The sequence below is a fragment of the Phocoena phocoena genome, chromosome 5, assembly GCF_963924675.1.
Source record: "Phocoena phocoena chromosome 5, mPhoPho1.1, whole genome shotgun sequence".
Lineage (NCBI taxonomy): Eukaryota > Metazoa > Chordata > Mammalia > Artiodactyla > Phocoenidae > Phocoena > Phocoena phocoena.
This window is the reverse complement of record NC_089223.1, coordinates 7,427,833-7,455,287: the sequence shown is the minus strand read 5'-3', so window position 1 is coordinate 7,455,287 and position 27,455 is coordinate 7,427,833. Positions and strand designations below refer to the sequence as shown.

General features: G+C 43.9%; 1 protein-coding gene across 1 annotated transcript in view; it reads right to left on the bottom strand.

The window, feature by feature from the left end:
- The window catches only part of PKD2 (polycystin 2, transient receptor potential cation channel), a 49,055-nt gene extending 21,875 nt beyond the window's left edge, over positions 1-27,180 (bottom strand). Inside the window, exons 1-6 of the mRNA XM_065877606.1 lie at positions 26,501-27,180; positions 18,579-18,692; positions 9,702-9,835; positions 8,282-8,532; positions 4,634-4,858; positions 1,949-2,177 (exon numbers count right to left, since the gene is read on the bottom strand). Coding sequence (XP_065733678.1) covers positions 1,949-2,177; positions 4,634-4,858; positions 8,282-8,532; positions 9,702-9,835; positions 18,579-18,692; positions 26,501-27,119 — 1,572 coding nt within the window. The 5' untranslated portion in view covers positions 27,120-27,180. The remainder of the gene's footprint in view (positions 1-1,948; positions 2,178-4,633; positions 4,859-8,281; positions 8,533-9,701; positions 9,836-18,578; positions 18,693-26,500) is intronic.
- Positions 27,181-27,455: the final 275 nt, after the last annotated feature.

Here is a 27,455-nt window from a genome sequence, read left to right as displayed (position 1 = left end):
GAGATAGAAACATTAAAACTTCTAGGCAGGTGATGTGAAAGTGCTAGAATTCTACTTGTCTTTATTTTTATCCAAATACTTCAAATTCTATGCTGTGTATGTTTTTACAGATGTACTTATTACACCACTACACACACACACACACTTTATAAATAAAAACACACTAGGGTGTGGCATTTCATTGATATGTGTACATAATCAAAAAGTCGAATGCCGCTGACTAGCCCTTTGCTCACATTGAAGGTATTTGGTTAAAAAAAAAAAGAAAACATTAATTAGCATAATACCACACCCACTTTTTTACCATTATTCTCAATGACAGAAACATAAACGTATCCATGGAAACTAAAAAAGCAGAGTTTGCATCCTTAGGGCTCCAAATAATAATTGTTTTCCAGAATGATTTTCAGTGTATATGAACTGCAGTCTGCCATCGTGCGGTACAGAAATATTTTGAAAAATTATCTCCCATATCATCGCCTTTCCTGCCTCCTTAAGTACGGAAATTCTTCTGTAATTCTGTTCATTATTAATATGTTGAGAATTTGGGAATCAAGAGTTTAGCTACAGGAATTCTGTGATGTTACACAGCCATCGTGAAAGAAGGGGTGCACTTCTAACTGCATCAGGATCAGGTGGGTTCCATGCTGTATTCTACAGGAACGTGTATTTTATGTAAAAGTTATTTCTGAAGTACACATGTATGTGGCGTGAGGGCGGTGGCAGAGTGGCTAAGAGGGTTATCGTGAGGACTAAATGAACCGCCGTAGAGGAAAAGCACAAGGAACTGTGCCTAGCACAGACAGCTTCTGAAATGTTAGCAATTATTGTTATTACTGCACCTATTAATACCGTTATTGCCACGCAATACACACATACAGCTTGTTTATGTCTTAAGTCTCCTTTTACTTACATATGAATAACATTTTTTCTATATTTAATAGCATGTTAAAATACATTAAGTAACATACTTTCTATATATTACCAACTCACTCTAGTGATGATTTGATAATGACTTGATGTAAATGCTTCACAAAGCCAAACGAACTTTTGGCTGGGGAGGAACAATACTGGTTAAGAAGCAGGATAATAGAAGAGAGAATGCTAACAGGATAACGCATCACTGACTAAGATTTCAGAGGGGCAGCTCTGTCGCTGCACAGTGGAAAGGATGGACTTTTAAGCACGTAACCATTAAGCATGTTGTTATATGCTCTAATGTGTAAGAGACTAGCAGAAGATTATGTGTTATTGCTGAAGGGAGAAAAGCTTGCAAAAATACATCTTACAGTAAGGCCTCTGGAAGGAAGTAATTAAGATGATGCTGAAGAGAAACCGTCTTGAACAAGTGTTGGAATTTGTAACAGAGTCACGGGCAGGCAAGGGCTCCACAAGGGGTCACAGTCTTAACTCAATCATAACTCTGCCTTATGGTTTCCTGCACCTCCTACAGAAAACGCTGATAACCATCATTTACATTTTGTACACTGTGGACTATCTGCAGGACATTTGAAACTGCAAGGGGGTTTTCTCTGCCACCTCCAAAATTTCCGGGATGTTTCTTTATGCTGTAACTTTACACACGTGCAGAAAGATATAAACTGATTTTTGCTGTAGTCGAAGAAAAATATCATTAGCCAAAGCAGAATACACAAAATTGCTTTCTCCCCGCATCTCGTATGGCATGCCAAAGCCAAATACGAATTACTAACCCATTCTTGTTATTAGTGTGGCCAAGTGAGAGCTTATTGTAAATGCCTCTCCACTTCCATACGCAGAAGGGTCACTCATGCAACGTGAGAAAGTTAGTAACAGTGATGTTGATGTTATAGAGGAGAACCTTTAGATTCTCCTTCAGGAAGGTCAAGACGCACAGCACTGAGGGGAGCGAAGACTCTAACACATTTGTATAACAGGGTAGGGGATTTGGTGTTGTTCTCAAACCTACCACAATGATCACAACATCCAGACAATTCCAGAAACTCCTGAAATAGTGCAGCTTGTGAATGCGAATTTCCAGTATCTCTTCCACCACATAGTAAAGGATAAAGAAACAAAAGATAATCTCACAGGCTGCCAGGAAGAAATCGAAAGTCGTGACATATCGGATCAGCTTTACAGGCTGAAACTGCCAAGATGGAATCACACCGCCTGTTGCTGGGAATTCGACCAATAACCTGCGTTGCAATAAGAACAGTTAACACAACTAACAACGTCAACAGTGACAACAACACATGGATGCAGCCGGGAAAAAACATCGTCTATTCTGTCCCTGCTCTAAATAAAACTGAGACCACAAGTCACTCCAAACTAGTGGCAAAATGTTTTTATCACAGCCGGTAACTCCATCTTTGTAGAATTTTGTGTTACAAAAAGAACAAGCCTTCCCAAGGCGTCCCAGACCAAAGAGATTATTCGTCCTCCGTCTCCCATTTACGCTTCTGGTATTGAGACCACTCAAAATGCTATACACTTATTTTTAAATGTAGAAGTTAATCAACAAACAAGACTTTATAGGACTGTGATTAAATGCAAGTCCTTCAACTGGGTAATAAAGAACATAAGAAATATATGTCATCAATCAAGACATGTATGGCCTGGTTGAGAAGCAGGATGTCTCTTTCATATACATATAAAGACAGGGAATGAGTTTCTCATTCGTGCATTTGGTGACACCTAACCAGCATCAAATAATTTGCCTACAGGGACCATTTTGCTATCGGAACTTCTCAGAGCCTTATAGTGGATTGGTGCCCAGTAAACGTCTGACTGTCTGTAACACTGACATATGCTTTTACGTTCACAGTGATGGCGCTGATCTTTAGTGCTTTCTAATAACTGAAGTGAAGATGCTTCTTGCCAAATTCCCCATTGTAGGTGTCACACTGAGAAGGTGAAACGATTCACTTAATGGTACAATTTCCCTTCACACTAGAAACAGACTCTCTAGATCCTTAACTTGAAGGCTTTTAAAAGATCTCCAGTCAGCGATCAGGTGTAACCATCTCTCCCGTTACAGGATGGACAGGACAGGTGGCCACTCCTAGAACCTAAGAATCTAGGGCTCAAGCGTGAGCAATAATCAAGTATAGGCAAGGACTATAGCAACTGAGAACTGGTCAAAGATGTGTGAAACGTCTTCCTTCCCTGGCACTGTCAACCTCCTGTTTTCTTCCTATTCAATACGCTGGAGCGTAGGGGTGAGAACCAGAAACTCAGGAGGGCACTACTGAGACAGAGCCTTATGGCCGCCTCTACAAGGGCAGGAAGCAGCCTCTGTGTGCTGAGTCATCTCTCTCTGCCTGTTCTGGTCCTGCATCGTCAACCCCTCCAGAAATTGAGGCAACAATGTAGAGAAATGAAGCAACCGCCTTGACAATATTCACTCTTAAAGTATGGGGGGGGAGTGGGAGACATACTCATTTATACCTTCTATAAATAGATATTTCCTTAAACGTCAGTCAGAGTTGCCTGCCTGCGTGTATCCTCTTTCCGTGCTCACTGGAATCGTCAGCAGAAGTCCAACAATAATTGCAATAGATTTTCATTCATTTCTAGTCATAACTACTACTTGACTTAATGTGATATTGTTTTCTGCAAAAGTTATTAGATATAAAGACTGGGAAAGTCCAACTGGCTATGTAAAGCACAGCTGAGTTTAGCCTCAAAAATAATCACAGAATAAGGCTATTATGAGAATGCAGCCTTCTTATTTGGTGGGTAAATACGTGTGCAAGTAATTCATGTCAGCAGCGTCTGGATGTTGCTGCCATATTCACCAGGAGGATTAAAGCGGGTGAATCCTGGATCCCCCTTGCCTTGTTCTACGTGTTTTATAGCACATATTACCTTCTAACATGCTATCTAATTAATTTGTTTCCTTTGCTTATTGTTTATCACCTAATATCTCCTCCTGGTTGAATGTGAGCTCTACAAGGGCAGAGATCTTTATTCTGTCCACTGATGCATCCCAAGAGCCTTGAACAGTGCCTGGCACATATTAAGTGCCCAACAAATGTTTGCTGAATGAATGAATGAACAAGAGGTCCCAGACAAGCCGGTGGGATCTCTGTCAGTTTCCTCACTGTCACCAGAATGGTCATGATGACAAACATCACAGAGTCTGCAGAAGGAACTTTATGTGCCTTTGGTAATTCTTGAGCGTAAGCAGGTACCGGGGCACCCTACTGAGCACAGGCGTAGCCCCTGACGACTGTGCTCGTGTTCTAATCGCGTGCGCATCATCGGAGAACGGGAAACTCAGGGAAATGAGTCAAGATACGATGCCTGGGGGCCTTGGTAGCAGAGCATGGAGCAGTGATCATCCTCGTGACGGGAAAGGACTGATGTCAGCAAAACGCGGTGCTTTATCTGGGACGGTTCCAGCCTTGGGATGAACCTGGACCAGACTTGAGGTTCTTCCTGACTCATAATATCCCCGGATCCTAACTCCCTTCCTCCAAGAATCCCTATCCCAGTAAGCTTTTTGGTTTTCACCCCTCCTTGCTGTCAGCTCTGATCCTTGAAACTCTCATTTAGCCAACTGCAGGCAATGATTTTCTGGTCTAACTCCAGACTAGGACGTATATACAGACACACAGAAGTGGGAGGCACGAGTGCCCTTTATACACACCTGATCACACAGAACAGATTAATGTTGCCATTGTACACTGAGAAGTCAATAAAAGTTGCCCGGGTTCCCCGGTCCAGCCAGACATTTTTCTTGAGGTTAGCAATCTGAGCGGCTGTTTCCTCTCTTGTTCTTGACAGATCCAGGTAATAACCAGCTCCGCTGTAAGTTGCAATCATTCCCCAGTGGCTGCTCCCATTCAAGTCTTTTTCACTTGTGTAGATCCAACTAATTCAAAGACAAAACGAACAGGTGAAAATCAGTGGAACACCTGGGGCAATTACGAAGACAGAGTACAGTAACAAATAACTGTGAGTCTCATCGAGCTGGGTGGTGTGCTTGCCATGGCGCTTTGTGTTTTCTTACATCATCCTCATGTAGCTATTATGCCCATTTTAGGAATAAGGGCCCTGAGGCTTAGTGAGGTCAACTGAGTCTCAGATCTTTTGAAGGTAGAGTCAGGGACCCACCCCAGGACGGTCTGCCTTCAGAGGCCTGTGCTGTTAGCCCTCAGTTTATATGGTTGCCTTTCAGGGTGACTTACTTAGGGACTAGCTGACCCTAGGCCCCCCAAGAATTGCAGCCAAAAGAGGTATGAGTTCATCAAATGCCACCGTCAGCAGCTCAACTAAATACGACTCCACATGACATTTGGGAGTTTAATCCACAAACGTTTACAGGGCTCTCAGGAACCAGACGCGTCTTTGGTATTAATGAGGATAGAAAGATGAACTAAGATCCTTTCTCTCCCAAATTTATAATAAGTGCGGAGAGAAAAGTTGTAATTAAACACCGAAAATACAAGGTAGGTGATAAGAACCAAAAAAGAATCAGAAAAATTGCTTGGGCCAAGCAGAGGGAAGCTAGCCTTCTTTGGAGGTTCAGCGATGATGGGAAAGGTGAACCAGAGAAGGCTTTGGAAGAAGCCACGTTGAACCTAGGCTGTGAAAGGTAAGCAGGATTCAGACTTAGGCAGGTGGATGGGGAGAGTGTTTTTAAGCCTGAGCCAGGCGGGGCCGGAGAAGTACAAGGCATCCGCCAGTAGTTCGGTTTGGCGCCCGTATGATGAAGGAGAGAAGGCTGAAAGGTGGACTCTGGTCAGATGGTGAGGGGGCAGGCGTGAAGGGGTCACCGAAGGGAAGGTCTCTGGGAGGCACAGAACGGGGTTACCTGGGGTGGTGAGGAAAGAGAGAGGACGATTGCGTGGAAAAGAGTTAACACAGCGGGTCCGAGACCGCCTTTCCTTAAAGCATCCAGGTTGGACTCGGTTGGCATCTGGAATTTCAGTGATAAACGGCTCCCTACACTGATATAAAACTTCCTCTGACCAGAAGGAGAGGCTCACAGTGCCTAGGCTTCTGTACAAACAAGGTGGCTTACGCCCACGCCTGCTTCCCTTCTGGGAGTCTGAGATTTGGGGATGTGCCGGGCAGAGCCTGCCTATGTAACCAGCACCCAGAAACACATGGGAGGCACCAAGTCTCTGCTGAGCTTCTCAGACAGACAATGCTTCCTACATGCTGTCACAACTCGTTACTGGAGGAAGACGCATGTCTTGTGTGGCTCCACTGGGAGAGGACCTTTACAACCTGGCACCTGGTTCCCTCCAGACTTTGCCCCATGAGCCTGTCCCTTCCGCTGCTTTTGCGTATTTCCTTTCACTGTAGTAAAGCTCAGCCATGAATATATGCTGAATCCTGGGAGCCCTTCCAGAGAATCGCTAAACTCCGTGAGGCTGGTCTCAGGGACCCCCCGACACAGCTGAGTCAACTGTCCTTGCAAGAACCAATGAGGCCTGAACTAGAGCAGTGAGGTGGGAAGGACAAGGGAGGGCTGAGACAGGGCCACGGAGGTGACTGTCAACAGAGCCTGGCACTGATTTGGAAGCTGGGGCAAGGGAGAGGGGACTTCTGAAAAAAGACTCCAGTCCCTTTTTGGGTAATGCAAAGATGGTGGTGCCATGAACAGGAGGAAGGACAGATTCGACAGGAAAGTGATGAGTTCCGGGACTTCCCTGGGGGTCCCGTGGCTAAGACTCTGCGCTCCCAATGCAGGGGGCACGGGTTCGATCCCTGGTTGGGGAAACTAAGATCCCGCATGCCAAATGGCATGGCCAAAAATAAACAAACAAACAAATAAATAAATAATAAATGATAACAAGTGATGAGTTCAGTTTGGGGCATATTGAATTATCGGAGCTGGTGGGACATACAGGTAGCATACACACTCACCTTCTATCAGACTCTGGCAGGACCTGGGATGGTTTAAATACACACAAGAAGGATCCCTTCAGTAGCCTACCCTGTAGTGAAAATCACTTATAAGCGTCTTGGATGTTCTAGGCACTGTTCAAAGCTTTGGAAATACAGCAGTGAACAAAACAGAGTCCCTGCCCTCAAGAAGCTTGAATTCTGACAGGGAACTGAGGGCAGCAGGCAGCCACTCTAGCAACATAACTAATATGGAAGAAGCAATGTGGCGTCATAAAAGAAACATGGGTTTTGGAGTCAAGCTGGTCCCATTTACTAGCGGTGATGTTTTTTCATCTATAAAATGGAGCTGATACCTATTTCAGAGTTGTTCTGTGAAAAGTAGAGATAATGCATGAATTCACTTCTCAGATAGCATCTAGCATGGAATAGAGGCTGCATGAATCTCTCTTCCCAATGGCATGAGATGAGATAAAATATTAGACAAGGTACCATAGTTCAAGTGCAAACTTATGCTTTGCAGGAACTGGAAAAAGGAGCATTAGTGAGCAAAATCACTATCACAGCCTGGAAAACATGCCTCTTGAGATTCAGTCTTTTTACTCTAAATCTTCGGATGTTTAGTAAGTTTGTTCCTTATGGGTCCAGGTACGAAAGAGGGTGTGTACTGGACGACAGACGAAGAATCTGGTTATGGAAAAGGTGTTTGTCCTCATTGCGTATTAACTAATCTGGATTCTGGTGTCTCAGTTCTCAAGAAAGGGATCTAGATGAACTGAAAGAATTAGTTTAGTGAAACTTAGAAGACAATTCTATCCACAGTGACTCACCCAGGGCCCGTGCCCCAAGATGTCCACCTTGGGACAACCTGAGAACTCTTCTCACTTTTTGTAATAATTCTAGAAATAAGGACTGTCCTCCCTTAATACACAGGATGTTTTAAGTATGTTGACAAAGAGCACCCAAAATCCCTGCGAATACACACAATGCAGACACGTACTCAAAATCGAAAACACACATTTGGGAAGGACAGGCTTTAAACCAGACAGAAGAACTGCCTCAATTTAAGTAATTGTAGTGTGAACACAAACTTATTTCTAAGAGCTAATACAAAAGAATTTCTGTACCAAAAACCTTCCTAGTAACAACCTAGTGAACCATGTTACTGGATTTATAAAAGTAGGATCCAGGCACCTTAAAAGAAACCTCTGAAGGTGAAGGCAGCTTCCTTCCTGTGGGGATATGGTCAGCAATTTTGCCTTCTGAAAAATAAGTATGCAGAAGCTGAAAGGGGGTAAAAAGTACAGAAAACTTGAGAAGCCAAAGTTTGGCCACGGCCTTAAGTACAAGCATTGAAGGCATCTTCTCCTTGGTGAAGGGCTTAGAGAACGAATGAATGAATGTCCGTGACAGCCCAGGGCCCCGAGCCACAGACACTTACGCGGTTCCATTTCTCGGACCGAATGGAGCCCTGTCTTCACTGCTGACAGAGTAGACATCATAGCACTCTTTAATCTCATCTCTCAAGTCCAGGGGGATGGAACAGGATCCATTTCTGACTCTGAGTTGCCGTATACGTGGTACCCCTAAGAGGAGGTTCTCGTAGTAGATGAAGCTTCGGTCGTCGCCTTCAGTCCTGTTGCTGGGTTGCATCTTCCAGTAGAGCCCATCCAACAAAGCGCCTTCTGCAAACTGAAAGCAAAGGCACCATTTTTGAAAAACTCTCAGCTCAGAGGCTGCCTGCCTCCTTCCTGGGATGTTTGTGTGACCAACAGTTTGGCAACTCTGTGAACAGGGTAGAGTGTCAAGGGTGGGTTTTGTTGTCAGAGAGACTGGACCCTGCTCCAGTCCTGCTCCGTCATTTCCTTGCTAGCTGTGAGGCCTCGAGCATCTGTAATACCTATCTTTCGTATGGTGGCTACACCTGGCACAGAATGGGCACACTTCATACGTGGCGACTCTTGATTTTTACTCCAGGACTAAAGGCTGGGGAGACAACGAATCCATAACCATGATCAATTCCACTTTCCCTTATTAAAACAGCATCCCACATAATCATGGTTCACCATCACTGGAGAGGAAAAGATGATAGTTTTGAAAACCAGTCTGCTATCTGATGGATCTTTTAATTGTCTGGATTATTTTGTCACAGGGTGAATGAACTCTCTAACTTCTCATCCCCCACTCCTTCCCTCCATTTTTAGAGTGTGGCATTCATTATCACAGAACTGTATACATGTGAGAAGTTTCTCATTAGTTTGCCTGTAGGAAAGACAGACCCAGCCATTTCTCAGTGTTTTATCCTTATCAGACAATCAATAGAGATGGAGTGATTTGCCCCCTTGAGGTGGAAAAGATTCATATTATACAAGTGTGGTTTTGGATGTCAAGTATTTTTAGGCATTATTTAGTATATTTAGGTTCTTGTGACCCAGTTCCTCTATCTTTAAAATCAACAGCTCTGACCCCAGGGTTTACTAAGAATTTTAGCAAGTATTTCCCCAGAAGGAAGTAATCATTTCCTTTCCAATTTCCCTCCCCATTCTCTTAGATTCGGAACACATCTTCCAGATCAGTTTAGTATTTTTCCTATGGTATCCCTCATTGCTTATCCTGTAACACTAATGTTGGAATTTGTGACAAGTTGGGGAGGGCTGGGTTGAATTTTACATTAGAGATCTTTGAAAGAATGTGCCTGCCTTGTATCAGGCACAGTTCTGGGGTACATTCCAACACCAGCAAAGACACAAAAACAAAAAACGAAGCAAGACAACACAATGAAATTCCGCCCTTGTGGGCCTGAACTGAATTTACGAAGCTAAATGAACAATTTTCAAGAGCAAGAGGTCATTTGCAAATACCTTCCAGAAGTCTTCCACTGAAGAAAGAGTTTTAAAGTTAGTTTTCTCCGCTTTGGACACCGGGGTGTCCAGGAAGAGCTGGGACATGATCCGGGTGTAGTAGTACACACTGGAGCTCATCATCCCATAGGTCACTGGAAGAGAGAAAGGGCCAAATGAACTCTGCCAGGGACCCTGCGCACGCACTCACACGATCCCGGCGGACGGGCCGACAGCCATCCCGCCTTCCTTCCCTGCATCGTTGTTCCAGGATCCCTCCCCAGCTCTCTGGCTTATACAAGAAATGAAATAACACTGGCTTCCATGAAACAAAACTGGCTTAACCACTGAGCACCGGATTAAGATCAGGTGCCCCCTCCTTGCCACTTGGGACTTCCGAGACGCCCTTCGACTTCGCCTCCCACCACCTCCCGGAGCACCCTCCCTGCCCGAGAGCCCTACGCCCCAGCAGACGCCACGCCGAGCCCCACATTCTCCGGCTGTGCGCCTGCCGCCCCCTCTGCCTACGACGGCGTGGGCAGCCCACTCTCGTCTTGTTCCCACATCAACTCGCCATTCTCGTGTGCCCTGCTCTGCACCCTGAGGCTGACCGCTGCAGACCGACTGGACTCCCCTGTCTTCTGGTTTCCGGTGCATTCAGCCCACAGGAGGCCACACAGGAGACCTGGCGGCCCGAGGAGAGAGCAAGCTGGGTTTGTTCTCCCTGCTCCCACGCCCTCACTGCCTGGGTGCAGTTTGCTGGGGACCCTCTAACGGTGACCACCGCTGCTGGGGGCATCTCTTCTCCCCCAGCCACACCAGGTTCACACCACGCCATTCCCTACCCTTGTCCCTCCAGGCCCGGATGTGGGAATCTTGCCCAAGAGCCTCGTGTCCCCTCGTTGGCTCCTATAACCCTGCCGCCACACCTCTGTAAACGGTCCTTTCGCTGAGCTCCCACAATTGCCACTGTGAGTCTCCCATCTCTTTCCTTCTGGGATGCTAACAGACGCATCTGCCTCCCAGCCACCTACCAGCTGGTGCGTGGCACACTCTAAACTCAAGCCACACCCCTGACGTGAAGACCTGCCGATCTTACCAGCACATTCTGAATGGTCCCGGAGAAAGGTGGGGCGATCACGTACAGGCTCAGCAGGTCACAGGAGATCAGGCTTTGAGTCTGGGTCATGCCTCTTACTTGCTGTATGAGCTGTACAAGTTGCTCAGACTCTCTAAGCTTTAGTTGCCTCTTCTGTAAGGAGTAATTAGCTATCTCATGGGAGTTTTTGGTGCTTAAAAATATATATAACTAAACGGGACTTCCCTCGTGGTTCAGTGGTTAAGAATCCGCCTTCCAACGCAGGGGAGGCAGGTTCGAACCCTGGTCGGGGAACTAAGATCCCACATGCCACGGGGCAACGAAGCCCGCACGCTGCAACTACTGAGCCCGCGTCCTCTGGAACCTGTGTGCCACAACTAGAGAGCCCGTGTGCCACAAAGCAGAGCCCACACACCGCAACAAAGACCCAACACAGACAAAATTAAAAATAAATAAATAAATAAAGGGAAAGAAGAGGCAGAACAACATTTCTTAAAAAAAAAAAAACAAACTGAAAATTACCCAATACAGTGGCTGACACTTAAATGTCCAATAATGGTGGTTCTTCCTCCTTAACCAGATCGCTACAACATTATCTATTGAAAATTTCAGCACTTTAACGAGTGCTGTCTTATGCCGAACTCTAATGACTGCAGGTATCATACGCTTTGATACCTAAAATAGATGACAAAACACTTCAAGAGGAAGGAAGTACTTCCTTTTATGCTTCTTTTGACCACAGAGGTTTTCTAGGTCTTTTGAGCACAGTTCTCAACACCCAGCAAGCAGTGATGACTTAGCTGATTCTGTAAGTCTTCAGGCAGCATGCAATGCATTTTAAAACCTCGTAATAAGTGATTTGGGGATTACATCTTTCCTTCACCTAGTCCCCTTCCCTACCCAAACATCATAGAGAATTAAGATCAAAAGAGAGGAGTGGATGACAGTGATCCAAACACACGTGTGTCTGCGAGTCACCTCGAGCACTCAGTCAGTGAAGCAATAAACACACACAACCACGTGGCTTGTGTGCCGCATCTAGAGGGGAAGGGACCTCTTCCAGTCCTCACAGTTAGGTTCCATCACCTGTCATCCTATGACCCACTAATTAGGACAACAACACTCCTCTTCCAGTGTTACACAACCTGTCACCTCTTAAGACTGCATTGGACTGGAGTTCAGGGTTTTGGACTTTCAATCCATTGATGGGACAAGGTGTTGGACATGAAGATGCACAAGATGTGATCTCTGGGGCTTCCCTGGTGGCGCAGTGGTTGAGAGTCCGCCTGCCGATGCAGGGGACGCGGGTTCGTGCCCCGGTCCGGGAAGATCCCACATGCCGTGGAGCAGCTGGGCCCGTGAGCCATGGCTGCTGAGCCTGCGCTTCCGGAGCCTGTGCTCCGCAGCGGGAGAGGCCGCAACAGTGAGAGGCCCGTGGACCGCAAAAAAAAAAAAAAAAAAAAAGATGTGATCTCTGTCCTCAAGAGGTGCTCACGGTGTCCCCAGCGGGAGCACTGCCTACCAGCTCCCACAGAGGGGTGGACAAGGTATGATGTGTTCTGCAAAGGCCTTCTTCAGATCCAAAGCTGATACCATGCTAAAGAGGGGTCGTGAAGGCTCCCCAAAGCCGACTAAATGATTATTACATTGACTTTTGGAATTAATTTGAAATTAGAATTTTCTTTGGATTGGCTGGTTAATGTAGATCACTCTTAAATTTTTTTTGGTTGTTGAAAAAGAATTATGACAAATTATTTAAATTTTTTGATTTATAAATATGCAATATGTATGTATTTTAGCCACTGATTTAAAAATCCATCTCCTTTATTGTCCTGTACTTTTAATACTGATTGCTTTTGAAATTCTCAGGACCTGTATGGAATTTGAGAACTTCACTGAAAGGGAAGGGATACATCCTCTTGGCTATGCAGTGCCACCTGCTGGACATCCAGAGAAACAATGCCACCTAGTGTTGAAGGGGATGACGAGTCTAACAGCTTCAGTCAGCTAACGTTAACTCCGTCCCTCCCTTGTGCCAGGCAGTGGGCTGGTCCGAGGGATATCTTCAAGTGACAGCTCCACACACTCCAGGGGTCAGCTGCATCACGAGTCCAGCTAGGCTGGAGCTAAAGGACCCCCCCGGGATTTGAAATCAGAACGATTTGGGTTTGAGTTTAAGATTTCCTTCACCCTTAAGTCAGCCTCCGTGTTCATAATTGTGGGTCTCGGTATCTTGGGATCTTGGACAAGTATTTAATTTTTCTGAGCCTGAGTTTCACTATCTAGAAAATGGGAATAATAACATCTAAGGCTTTTGGGTAGTTCACTGGGAGAAATGTTATGTGAACACAGATTTTGCATACTGTTAAATGCAACAGAAATGTAAGACCGTTACATCGTTTCTGTCCCTGATAGGCAAAGCCCACTCGGAAGGTAACATACACTCTTTAAATGGACTGAATTGTAAAGAAGAAAGTTACATCATGAAATAACCATAAACGAGGATCAGAAAGGAGAGGAAAATATTTTAAAAATATAAGGTAAAGGACACATATATCCTACGTGCATATATTTTTCTGCTATTTAGTTCTCGTCTTAACTCTCAGATTCGATTTTCTATGAAATAAGCCAGAGAAGAAAACATTATCACAGCATCACCAACTACTCAGCATGTAAACTAACTAAAGCTGTCTTAAAACATGGTCTCGGGCTTCCCTGGTGGCGCAGTAGTTGAGAGTCCGCCTGCCGATGCAGGGGACACGGGTTCATGCCCCAGTCCGGGAAGATCCCACATGTCGCCGAGGGGCTGGGCCCGTGAGCCATGGCCGCTGAGCCTGCGCGTCCGGAGCCTGTGCTCCGCAACGGGAGAGGCCGCAGCAGTGAGAGGCCCGCGTACCACAAAAAAAAACCCCAAAAAAACCAAAAACAAATAAAAAATCATGGTCTCCTTTGAAAATAGTCTACAGACACCATTTTCTTCTTAATATGGCTGAAAAAATATAGACTTAAATACTAAAAACTATGTAAAGGGGACTGCGCTGTATAAACTCCAGATCAGTGGAGTAAAAAGCAAAGAAAAAATTTCCAGTGTAACAAAAAGAAGAGAAATGAAAAATACCAAGAAAGTGTAAAAGAGAGGAAAAAATAAGATGGCAGAAATCTGACAAAAGCATGAAATGTAAAGAGCTTACACTTACTAGATCATAGTCTTAAATATTGGTTAAAAAATTTTAAAATGTATCTTTAGAATTTGTATGAGACCCATTCAAAATGAAGTTAAAAATAAAGGAATGAGAAGATATATATTAGGTGTTAAGTGGTATTGCAATCATCTGACAAAGGAGATTATAAGGTGAGTACTGAGTTAAAGAAAAAGATGATCTTTTATTGATAAATGATACTTTACACAATGATATAACTAGAATGAACTTTTATGTATTGAATAACAATATCAAGATATATAAAGCAACGTCTTCTAGTAACAGAAGGAGAATTACCAAAACCACAATAACACTTAGAAACAAATTTACGTCTCTCAATCTTTGACAGAGAAAGAAGATAAAAATGATCTCGGGACATTAGGGGTTTTATAATAGAACATACAACTTAATGTATTACATAGATATCAAACTTTATACTGTATCAGAAGAGATCACTCACATTCTTTTTCAAGGTTTGGGGAGAGGCATTCATGGGGGTGATGTTAATAGTAAACCAGATAGAGAACGTGAGCAAAGCATGTTTGGATGGACAGGGTGAGTCCAGGTTGAGAAATGTTAAGGATGCCCCTGAGATGCACCGGTGGAAAGGTCCAGTAAAAGCTGGCACAAGATTCGTGGTCCATGAGAGGTCGAGAGGAACTTGGGAGCGCCAGCGTACAGGACCAGCTGAAGCTGCAGGGAAGATCCCTTGAAGAGAAAGGCAAAGACCCAGTCACAGAAAATTGTCTGTCTAAACACATCTCAGAGAGAAAAAAATGAAGAAAGTGAATAGAGTAAGGAGGGATACAGAAAGAGAGGGAGTCACAGAAGCCAAAGAGGGAAGTTTGTAGAATACCAAATGTCTCATTTGGGACCAAATGAGAGAGAAAGGCTAAAAGGAGCCCATAAAATTTGGCAATTAAGATGTCCCTGGTGACCTGGGTGAGGGCGTTTTAGGAGGCACAGTGAGGCTGCAGAATAAACCAGAGAGGTGAATTAAAATGATTAACACTCCCAAATATTTTAATGCAGTCTTGGTTAAAATTCAAAGGTAAGTAACAAGTTGTGATGGAAATCTTTGAGGGATAGAGGTTGTCAACACAAGTGCTTTTGTGAATGCCTGCCTGTAGTAAGTAGTGTAATTTTTTTTTTTAAAACAAGAGAGAAGAGCATGTAATATTTACATAGAAGTTACCATGAAGAAATAAAGAGAAAGCTATGCACGTGGAGTAAAGGCCATGTTTAAAGTAATATTTATATATGAATATACATTTCTTGTTATTGTAGGTTTTTTTTTTTTTTTTTTTTTTACGGTATGCGGGCCTTTCACTGCTGGGGCCCCTCCCGTTGCGGAGCACAGGCTCCGGACGCGCAGGCCCAGCGGCCATGGCTCACGGACCCAGCCGCTCCGCGGCATGTGGGATCCTCCCGGACCGGGGCACGAACCTGCGTCCCCTGCATCAGCAGGTGGACTCCCAACCACTGTGCCACCAGGGAAGCCCGTTATTGTAGTTTTTGTCCAGTACTGAAAAGGTCAGAGAGCTTTCCAGCCATAGTTGGTCTTTAGCAGTTACTTCCCATGGACTGTAGCCTGTGAACTTAAGACTGCACGTGAATTCAAAAAGAGTCATGTACCAAAATGTTCACTGCAGCTCTATTTACAATAGCCAGGAGATGGAAGCAACCTAAATGTCCATCATCGGATGAATGGATAAAGAAGATGTGGCACATATATACAATGGAATATTACTCAGCCATAAAAAGAAACGAAATTGAGTTATTTGTAGTGAGGTGGATGGACCTAGAGTCTGTCACACAGAGTGAAGTAAGTCAGAAAGAGAAAAACAAATACCGTATGCTAACACATATATATGGAAGCTAAAAACACAAAACAAATAAACAAACAAAAATGGTCATGAAGAACCTAGGGGCAAGATGGGAATAAAGACGCAGCTTAGGTGCACTGATATTTATGAGAATATCAGAACCAGTTTATGTTTGTGGTTTGGGGAAAAATTATTTGTGCTGGGGAGAATGTTGTGGAGGTGAGGGGAATTGAGTTGGGGGTTATTTTCTCATTTTTTTGGTACATTTGGAAGAGTGACAATAAATGCATCCCCTTAAACAAAAAAGGGGGGGACTCTGATAAACTGGAGGGAGTTTCTATCAGGTGGGTTGTTCAAAGGCATGTCTCCGATCACATGATCAACAGCTAAGGGAACTGGAAAGGTTTAACCTAGAGAAGACTTGGAGGAGATTGAACGTCTGTCTCCAAACTCCTGGCACGCTAAGCTGGAGGAGAGACATGGGAAAGGTCCCTGGTATTAGGCTGGCTTAGAGAGTAGAACTAAGACGGGAAGTTAGATGACGACAGACTTTGGTTTTTCATAAGGAAGAACTTTCTAACACAGCCATAGAAAAATAAAATGAACTATTTCAAAGGAGTCAGTCCCTTAACCTGGAACTCTTGCCCAACTGGAGGCAGGATGACTGACCTTTTGGGAAGGATGTTGCAGGGGGGAGTTTTAGCATTCAGTGGAGGTTTGATCCATGACTGCCAAGATTCCTTCTTACCCAGAGATTCTACAATATTTTGAAAAAAAAACTTTGCCTATGTAAAAAATGTAGCTGATATAAGAAGCAAAAATGTTATTAGTGTGAAAAAGAACAAAAAGCATAAAAATTCTAAAATAAACAAGAAAACGCTAGTTAGTTATATGACAAGCTTGTTTCCTAAAACTCTAGCTACTCAGTTTATTTATCTAGCCTAGTTCCCAAAGCTGGTCAGTGTATCTGAAAATTCACTTCTCTGGGCCGTATCTGGAAGGCTTTGATTTAGTAGATCCAGGCAAACTACAATTATAAAAGAAATTCTCTTGGTGATTCTGATGTTTAGGCAATTTTGGGGAACAATGAAATTTTAGACTTATAGGAGCACCTATATTTTGCATAAAATCTGTGTATGAATGTATGTGTCATGCTCGAAAAAAATTAGTAATAATAATGATTCTAACCTACCTGTTAAAATTTAAGGCCCCTGAAGTTTAATATTTAAGCACCATTTCTACGCTGGAAGCAAACTTCACTTCAGCATTTACTCTAAGTTCTAACAGCTCAGAACATAAAAGTTAAAAAATATCACATCTCTTGCTTCATAACTTTTAATTTTTTATTCTAAGTTTTCAGCATTTCTTAGATAACATTTCAGTTTTCAGTTTTATTTCTAGGTTTTCAGCATTTCTTAGATAACATGCTTTTAAAGGTAATGAGAGAGATTCCTTCCTAAACAAACAACAGAAAAGTTCAGAAAATTAGGAAGAAAAAAGCAAGAAAACGAATGTTGTTCATACATATATACTTTTTAGCTTAAATAACTTTTTCTCTTTTTCTTAAGTTCCCACTTGGATAGTCAAATTCTCAGAAAATGTGAGAAGTCATGCCCTGTTTGAGTCTCATTAAGAGCTTACTAGTATTAGTAAAAACCAGTGCGGGGATATTAAATAAATCAATATTCAATTTCTTAAAATTACCAATATCAAAAGCTTAAATGTTTCCTTAATCTTTTATGTTCAACTTATATCTTCTTATAAATCTAGTAAACAAAAAACATTTTTAAAGGAAGCTTTTAGCACTTAGTCAATTAAATTCAAGGTGGTCAATTTTAATGTAATAAGAATGGCATTATTAAAGTATTGATTAAATCAGGACTCTCTCCATTTACAAAGAAGGGAACTTTTTCCACGGTTGATGCTGGTTTTTAAGCATTTCTAAGTGTACACTGTAAGAACAAACTCCTTTTCCTGAGGAATATGCTAAGAGGTCCTGGTGGTCATAAATGTGCTTCCTGTCTGTTCTCATAAAGGGCTTTAGAGAGGACACGACAGAACTCCATCAACCAATATCCTTTGATTCAGAGGATAAGTCCTTTGCCCGTGACCTTCTGGACTTGGAGGCAAACGGTTTCTAAGAGTTGTTTCTGGCTAAGGCATCCCTCCCCTCCCAGACAATGCAGGAATGTACTGAAAGAAGAAAGGAGAAAGAAAACAGAAAGAGATGAGTCTGCAGTAAGTTTCCTATGGAGTAAAAATCTACAATTATTGAAGATTTGGAAGAAATGATTAGTTAGAGTGAAGGCATCCACACAACACATCCGAATCCAAAAAAAGCGGACTTTTAAATATAAATAGACAGAAAAGCAATATTAGGTGACATTATTTGTATTTTCTGAAAGTTAAACTTGGAAAATAATCCCTGTGTACACTTCACGTTACTTGATGTAATAACAGTAATGCTGTAATTATTGTTAAGAATCTAATACAAAAATCCTTTTACTTGGTTACTTGGTGTCTGGCAGGTCGCCCTGTGCATCTCATAGTGAAAATGGTCACAACTGACAACAAACCGGCCAAATAATGCCGAATTTTGATCAGTGTTTACCAGAGGAGAGAGGAGAGCTTTACCAAATTGTAAATTGGAATTGATAACAGAGAAGAGAACTCCTGAATTCACCGTTACTGGTGCATCTACAATTCCTCTGAATCATGATTTTGACAGGTCAAATATTTTCAAAACTCTAGTGGAAGAAAATGTTCTACTTACGGATGCACAAGACTATCAGAAAAAGGAGATATGTGGCCAGTTCCCGTAAAACACTTTTCAGGTGTTTCTCTCGGTCAGCGCTGCTTTCCTCCATGAGCCTTGTTCCCCAGAGACCTTAAAAATAGTAATAAAAGAAGTCATTTTATTTTTTAAAAATCTCATGAATGGCAAAAGGAAAAACACATAAAAAACAGTATACCTTTAAGGGAGATGCTCCTGGATTTTTTTTTTAGCATGCTCTAAAGGCAACCGAGAAATGGTTTTAGCAGGAATACCTTTAATTTAGGAATACATCAGCCGCTACTATCCCCCCAGATGTGCAAAACACAAGGCAATGATCTGATCATTGTCTAAACTCCCAACCTCATTAGAAAATATCTTAGTAAAAATTTAGAAAGAGAAGAGGAAATTTAGGTTTAATAATTATGCATACACATCAGTCCTTCCTATATGCGGGAGGAATTACCGTGTTACTAAATTAATTATCCTCGTTAGTACATGATGTAACATTGCAAACAATACTTTTTAGGTCACTCCTGATGAAAAGAGGTCCTGGTCGGAGCACCGTTTCATTATGGAAACATCTATCAAGCTTCTAACACACCGGTGTGAAATCTCTGCTCTGTACCCATTTTTGCTTTTTAAGAAATTCAGTGCTGACTGATTACACTAAACACGCTTAGCTGATCAGTTTTTTAAAAATGCCAATTAACGTATGATTTTTAAATGAAAAGCAACAAACTCATCTGCCTTCCCTCTCTCTTTGGAGAAAGGGTAAAAGCAGCAACCGTGCTCCATATTTTAGCAGATGGAAAAAGCGTTGGGCCGGCTGAGCGAAGATGACATAAGCCATGGTGAGCTGCCTGGAGAGAGATCCCACAGTTGTGGACGCAGCCAGCAGACAGACATGGTGGCCGTCCAAACCCCAGCTAGTGAGCAGTGTGGTCAAGTCACACTGCTGGTTACTTGGAAGAGCCTTAGTGTTTTCCAAAAAAGACAAACCTCTCAATTCTTTCTGTTAGATTAGGTCAGCTGTTAATGGCAAACTGCCTCACACTTCTATCCCACAGACTTTAACCCCTTCCATCACAGAAACTCACAGAGCCACTGATGCCACAATCCAGCCACACAGAGAACAAGGGGAAAATGGTATATGGTCTTGCACTTGGAAGAAATGACTTCATTGCTAGTGTCTATGTACTTTTTAAGTCTTATAATCATACATTAGTTCTACTCCTAAATTGGGGTATTTCGTTTCCTTTTCTTCTTTTCTCCCAAATTTCCTTTAGGAGAAATCAGCAACCGCCCTCAAAGACACTGGGTTACGCGTCCTAGGTTTCACCACGCCGGAAGGGAAGCATGACTTATGACCAGGTTTGCTTCTGCCAACACCTGGTGGTTGTGTCAGGGGATTACTCACTCAGAAGAAATGCACCAAGCAGAATGTTTGCTCGCTGAAACTCCATCATAGTAAAGAATTATTACGAACTTAGATGACATGGAAAATTACAGCTCAGAATAACACAGAGGCAGCCAAATATTAGGCTCAGTAGCCCTGGATAAAACCACACCATTTCTCTGGGCGTATTTCTTTTGGAGGCCAGGCCTAAAATATACGCATAAGTGGAAATCGCTAGTCCCTTGGCCATCCGCAGAGACTGCTGCTTTGTCTCACTTGGTCAGTGATTTCACTCTTTCCCATGGTTTATAAACAATTATGCAATAAGGAAAAGTCATGGTTCTTACTATTTGCAAATGGTTTTGCTTGACCTATAAACAGAAAACACCAAACTCCTATCGAATTTTCTTCAGGCTAAATTTGCAACCGTCTGTGGCAATTTAATTCTAGCCCTTGAATGAAACATTTCAAATGAAAAGAAACAAGCCCTTTTATTTATATTTTATGTGAGTATATTTCTATGCATTTACTTTTTTCTAAATTTCTCTAGCTACCTCCTCAAATACTTATTGCTTTACAAATGTCATCCAGTTTCCCCACTGGGTGTGTACGTAGTAGGGTCAGTCTTAGGATACGGGGATCCCTTCACATCCTGATGGGTGAGAAACGCTGCATCCACAAATGGAAAAAACAGCTGTCCTGTAGCCAACTACTTCCCATGTTTAGTTATCATCAGGGATGATAGAATAAGAATGGTGAAGGGCAGCGTTCACGTCCAAAATGGGAGCGTTCTTCAAAAACAACTGTTGTCTTTTCCCACCATCATCCCAGCTGAGGAGGGAGTGCCTCCAGGCACTCACGTTCAATACATAACGTGTCTCCATCTGTTAGGAGAACACGATTATGAGGGGACACGGGACAATATGCCATTTCCTTCCTGTGTAAGAAGGTGCTTAGTCAATGCCAGAGCCCAAAGTCGGAGCACATCACCTCAACAATAAGTGTTACTTATTAATATGCATATTAATTAACATGCAATTTATTTGCAATTAATATGCAAATTAATATGCATAAACTCTGAGGTGGGTAATCCAAAACACCAAAAAGGTCTCCAACATAAATAACTGACTTTGGAAAAAATGCCATTTTGCAACTCTTTTATCCAAATGCTTCCAAACCCTTTTTATTTTGCAATATATATTAAAAAAAAATCACAAAGAGAGAACAATATAATGAACTCCCATGTACCCCCCACCCAGCTTCAACAGTTATCAACTCAACACCAACCCGGATTCATGGAAACCCTCACCCACTCGTCAATTATTTTGAAGCTAATTCCAGCGACTGTATCATTTCACCTGTTAATATCTCAGTTCCATGGTAAAAACAATTCAGTGTGGCTCTTTTGCCTCACATTAACCCTGTCCCATCTGAACCACATTAACCCACTGTGACTCACTGATCGTGACAAGGTGCAGTGTGGAGGTCTGGAATCCAAGCTGTGTTCAAATGAAGGGTCAGCCACTTAGGAGCTGTGAGACCTTGCCTAACGCCATGAGCCTCTACTTCCTCATTTGGAAATGAGGTAAGGGTACCTCTCTGTGGGGTTGTTCTGGGAATTAGAAAGATTATGTGTACAGCAGTAGAGTGGCGGCAAGAGGCCCTTTTATGGCTTCAGAAACAGGTCCAAATCTGAAATGTCCTACTTCTGACGCCTAGTTGGTCCAGATTTGAGAATGGCGTGGAGACCCAAATCCATATGGACCTTGAAGCCATTGTGAATTGCCTGACCAAATTCTCATTGCACTCACATGATAAAAGAATCCTGTTTTGGGGCTGAGACACATGTGGGCCTTGCTGAGGTAGATATATACAATCCTTCTTCATAGTGATTTGAATTGCAGGGACACCTTCAGAAAGGGAAGTGACTTTTTACTACTGGTCCCTTTTCTACAGAATAGTCAGTTGCTACCTTATGATACTGACGCTTGAATCTCAAATTTCTTAGGCAGCCCCCTCCTGAGATGCAGACAGGTATGTGCCACAGCTAATGGCGTGATCTACCTGCATATTCCACAGACAGCTCACACTCACATGCCCCAAACTGAGCTTTCTCTTTTTTTCCTTTCTCTAGAAACCTATTTGCCCTGTGTGGGTTAATGGTACCAACTCAGAAACATGGGTTTCATCCTAGAACAGGCCCTTTTCATGACCCTCACATGGAGGTGGTCCACAATTCTGATGGTTTCTCTCTTGCATCTAGCGCTCTTCCATCCCAGCTCACAATCCTCAGTGCAACTGACACTTTTATCACTGTATCACCTTTGTCACTTTATCCTGACCTATTCTCCCAGCATTTGGCGTTATGCACCTCACCCCATTCTCTACATTCTTGCTAGAATCATCTTCAGATTGGCATGATATCATATCAGCCCCCTGCTTGAAGCCCTCACTGACTCCGCCTACAGGAAAAAGTACCAATGAGCTACAAGCATGCTTTGTCTTACTTCTCTATTTTTCCCTCCTCCAGCTCCCCCCTGAATCCTTCAAAACATAACTCAAGATTCACTTCTTCTGGGCTTCCCTGGTGGCGCAGTGGTTAAGAGTCCGCCTGCCAATGCAGAGGACACGGGTTCGAGCCCTGGTCTGGGAAGATCCCACATGCCGCAGAGCGACTAGCCCTGTGCGTCACAATTACTGAGCCTGCGCGTCTGGAGCCTGTGCTCCGCAATGGGAGAGGCCACGATAGTGAGAGGCCCGCGCACTGCGATGAGGAGTGGCCCCCACTTGCCGCAATTAGGGAAAGCCCTCGCAGAGAAACGAAGAGCCAACACAGCCAAAAATAAAAATAAATAAATAAATAAAAAATTAAAAAAAAAAAAAAGATTCACTTCTTCTAACCTCCCCAGGTAGAGCAGGTCCTTTCTTCTTTGGGTCCCTCCCACAACTGGGACCTGGCATTGCAATGATTTACTTACACTTCTCACCCCGCTACTAAACTCTAAACTCCTTGGGAGTTGGGATCTTGTATTATTCATCTCTGTATCCCTAGTACCTACCACAAGGGAGATGCTCAATGAATGTTTGTTGACTGCACAAATTGTGATACTAGCATAGCCTTATCACACCCTGCAGAGTGGCAACCTTCCCTCAAAAAAAAATCCCCATGCGATGAAAATACAACATCTCACTTGTTCACAATTATAGTGCAAATAAAAAGGGAAAAGGAAGCAATTATGGAGTGAGGGTTCAATTAAAAATAAAGGGAAAGTCACAATAGCCAAAAGGTAGAAACCACCCCAGTGTTCATCAACTGATGAATGGATAAACAAAATGTGGTATATACATACAAGGGAATACTATTCAGTCATCAAAAATGAATGAAGTTCAGATACATGGTACAACTTGGATAAACCTCAAGAACGTTATACTAAGTGAAATAAGCCAGATATGAAAGGACAAATACTGTGTGATTCCACTAATATGAGGTACCCAGTATAGAAAAATCCATAGAGTCAGAAAGAGGAAGAGAGGCTGGGGGTGTGGGGAAGAGGAGGGGAAGTTATTGTTTAATGGGCAGACCTTCTATTTGGGATGATAAAAAAGATCTGGATATGGACGGTGATGATACAATATAGTGAGTGGGAGAGGAGGTATCTATTTGTTATAGCAGCTTAGCCCACCCTGACCAATACAGCTAGTTCTTTATGATTTCTCCAGGAAAACAAACAAAAAACCAACCAAGCATATATGTCTGAAATAACAAACAGAAAGTGACTTTAGTACCTGGATATATCCATAAAACACATTCAACTTTGGAAATTCAGAAAATATGATAACTCATGTAGAGTCTCAAATTTTATCTCTGCATTAAGAAGCGTTTGCTAAGAGAAAAGTAAACGAGATCATTGGGTTGGGGAAACCTTTTAGTCTGGAGCAGTCTTTCCATCTTTCAGCCTTCCTTTGCTTCTTTCGGGGCAGGCCTCCGTCAGCCCTTCACTGGCGGCCTCCTACCTGGTCCTCCCGCTTCCCTGTCTCCTTCTGCAAAGCTCTCCTGCCCAGCACACTGCTTGACTCGTATTCCCTTTCAACGTGCTCTGCCCCTGCTCAAAACTTTCCAACTGCTTCCTAATATTTAGGGGTAAATTCTTAATTCCTTAGCTAGACACAATTTCCTCCCATCATCAGGCCTCAAACATTTCTTCATTGCTATCTTACTCCTGCTAAGAGGATAGATCTATTTAGTGTCCAAGGAGAGAAATGACCATTTGCTGTCCAGCTCAGATTCATGTCATTTAACAACAACGCAGGGTATGCTGAAGCTAGAAGGGACCTTGAAGATTAGGTTCAACTCTTCCATTTTATACATGAGGAACAGAGGCCAGGAAGTCTGAGTGAGTTATGGAAAGTCACAAAAGGTTGGAGACCTCCAGGGAAGCTCCTGACCACTCCAATTTGAGTAATTGCTCCTACCTTTAGAAATTCCAAGTCACTCTCTCTTCTGACCCTGAGCACTACTTATACAATGTATATAAGATTTTTGTCATCGGTATCCCAAGAGGGGGAAAAAAAAAAATCACAACTCATTCATGGTTATTCATTTCACTTTTCTGGGTTTCTGTCCATAGGAAAATGGTGATGTGCTATTTTTTTTTTTTTGTAGCACCTAGTATAGTCACTAATTATTTAACAAATGTTACTTAATAAGTGACAAGAGTATCAATTATATTTCTTCATAAAGAATTAAAATAAAATTTATTCTAAATTTTTCTGTAAAAAAGATTTTCATGATTCTATTCTCCTACTAATTAGACCACTGATAAGGTTTGACTAGAAGGTTTACTGTTACCTTGTTCATTGTAAATTTTCTGAAACTTTTCTTTAAAAGTGATAAACTTATACATACACTCATATATTTCATTTCATTATATTCCATTACTGAGTTTATTCAAAGAACATTAAGTGTTATCAAATACTTAAGCTGAATTAACAGGATCATGACTTTCCATTATTTATTAACTTATAAGAAACTCCTCTCACTTCAGTGAATACTTTAAAAAGCACAATTAAAACAATTAAACAACCTGAAAAGAGTATGAGAGTTTCTTACTAATCTACCCACACAGGTTATCCAAAAAGGATCTTTTGGTCCCCACCATGCTCTGAATCAAATTAACTAGCATAATCACTGTGTAAGAGTACCAAAATGTACACTTTTAGAATCTATGATTTAATTTCTATTTATGAAGCACTCACAACATGGCAGAGACTTGCTACACGTTTTATGTTTCACCTCATTTAATCCTCCCAAGTCAAGAACTAAGTATTATGATTATCTCTTTAAAAAAAAATCCAAAAACTGGGGATCAGAGAGGTTAGGCAATTTGCTCGAGGTCATGTAGCCAATGTGTGGTAGAACTGGGGTTCGGGTGCAGGCCTGACTTGGTGTTAGTCATGTTGCTGTAAAAACACCTGGATAGCTTTTTGTGCAAGATTTTCAAAACTGACAGGAAGAGAAGGGAAAGGAAATTTTCAAAAGAACTAAGAATGGAAAACTCTTAAAAGTAGAGGTTAAAGTCACTTGGATGGCAAGAGCCAATGCAACTCTTTTCCAAAGATGCCTCTTGACAAAACTTTGCAAAAACAGGATCCCATTTGCTCTTGGAAAATTTGTGTCCTCTTAATAGGCACTGGCAATTTTGAAAATTCCTTTCCTGCCTTTTGGAGAGCTGGGTGCACCGAACTCTGACACATTTCCACACAGCTGGTATCTGATGACCTCACTGTCTCATTGGAATTTCAAAGAACGTTAACTTAGTTATTTAAAAACATACTTTCAAGTTTTTTAAACAACATTAGCATTTACTTTGCAACTGTTTTAGAAAAATACCTAGACTTAGAAATGGCCGAATAACTGTTTCCTAGACAGTTTATTCTATTCGTGGCGTTCTTAACAGCTCCCTCTCCCCCAAACAACCAGACACCGCCAAAACAACATCAATGACTATCCAGTGACACCCTTCCACAACTAGGACACTGTACTGCGTACCCATTCCGGAAAGGGGTAAGGGGCAATAGGGCATCCAGGACAGTGAAAGGCCATGGGTACTAGCACATAAGTTTTCTTTTCATTTAGTGAAATTCGCAAATATGCAGTTGCAACCACCATTAGTTGCCTTAGAATATTTTTTTCCCTACAAGGAAAAAAACCCCCCAAACTCCAGATGTACCCCTTCGCTCTAATACGGCTTTCACTTATTTCCAAAGGTAAACATAAGCTGACACATCTTTTAGAAGAAGCAGGTATCCAATAAATTTGCACCAACAAGGGCGCAGTGGAATTCCGTGCTGGGTACCGGAAATAGAACGGAATTAGCAGAGGTGCGGAAGACGCTTCTTAGGGAGGCGGGGACGCAATGGGAACGCGAGCGGGAGCCCTGGAGAGCTGCCCTCCGCGGGCGATGGCTCTGGCGGCGCCCGCACTTCTGGTTTGTGCATCAGCCGCCGAGGGTCGCGCTCTTACCTCGCAGCCCGCGAACCAGCCTCTCGGCCCAGGCCACTCGGGGCAGCTGCCCGTCCAGGGGGAGGTGGCGATGCAGCGGGTCCCCGCCGCCGCCGCCGCCGCCGGCCGGGCTGGGGCTCGGCGCGCCCTGGTCCTCTCGCTGGCGCCGCCTCCCGTTCGGAGGGCCCGCGCCGTGGTAGCCCCCCAGCCCCCTGCCCCTGGCGCACACAGAGCTCACAGCTGAGGAGGCGACCGACCTCCGGCTGCCCGGGCGCCACTCTACGTCCATCTCCACCACCATTCCCCCTTCTTCTCCCTCCACCTCCTCTTCCTCCTCCTCCTCCTCCTCCTCGGCCTCGAAGCCCGGGTTGTCGCGGCTCCACGCCTGCCGCGAGCACGACGAGAGCGGAGGAGATGGGGAAGCCGAGGCTCCGGCCGGGGGGTCCCGCGCGGCCGCCTGCCGGATGCGCTCCATCTCGATCTCCAGGCCCCTCTGCTCGCGGAGGCCGACCGGGCCGGCGAAGCCGGCGCCCGCGGCCCGCCCGCCCGCCATCAGCCGGCCCGGGCCCGCCGCTCGGGGCGCCGGCGTCCGCTTCGCGTCCCCGGGCTGCTGCGGCTGCACGCGGCTCGAGTTCACCATCGCGGTCACTGGCGCCCGGCGCGCCGTCGCCCCATGCCGCGCTCGGCGCTGTCCGCCGCAGGAGCCATGTTCCTTTCTTCCCGGGGCCCGCCGCCTCCTGCTCTCCGCCCCCGAGCTCCCCAGAGTCCCGCGTCCCTCGCCCGCCCCCTCGGCCCGCCTCCCCCCGCCTCGCCTCGCCTCGCCTCGCCTCGCCCAGCGGCCGCGGCGCGCTGCAGGGGGAGGCGCGAGGCAGCCGCCCCCGCGGCCGGCGCGCTGGGCGAGCGGCGCCTGGGCCCGTGTCCCAAGTGCAGCCGGGGCCCGGGCGTCCCCATTCCGTTCGGGTGGGAGGGCTTCCGG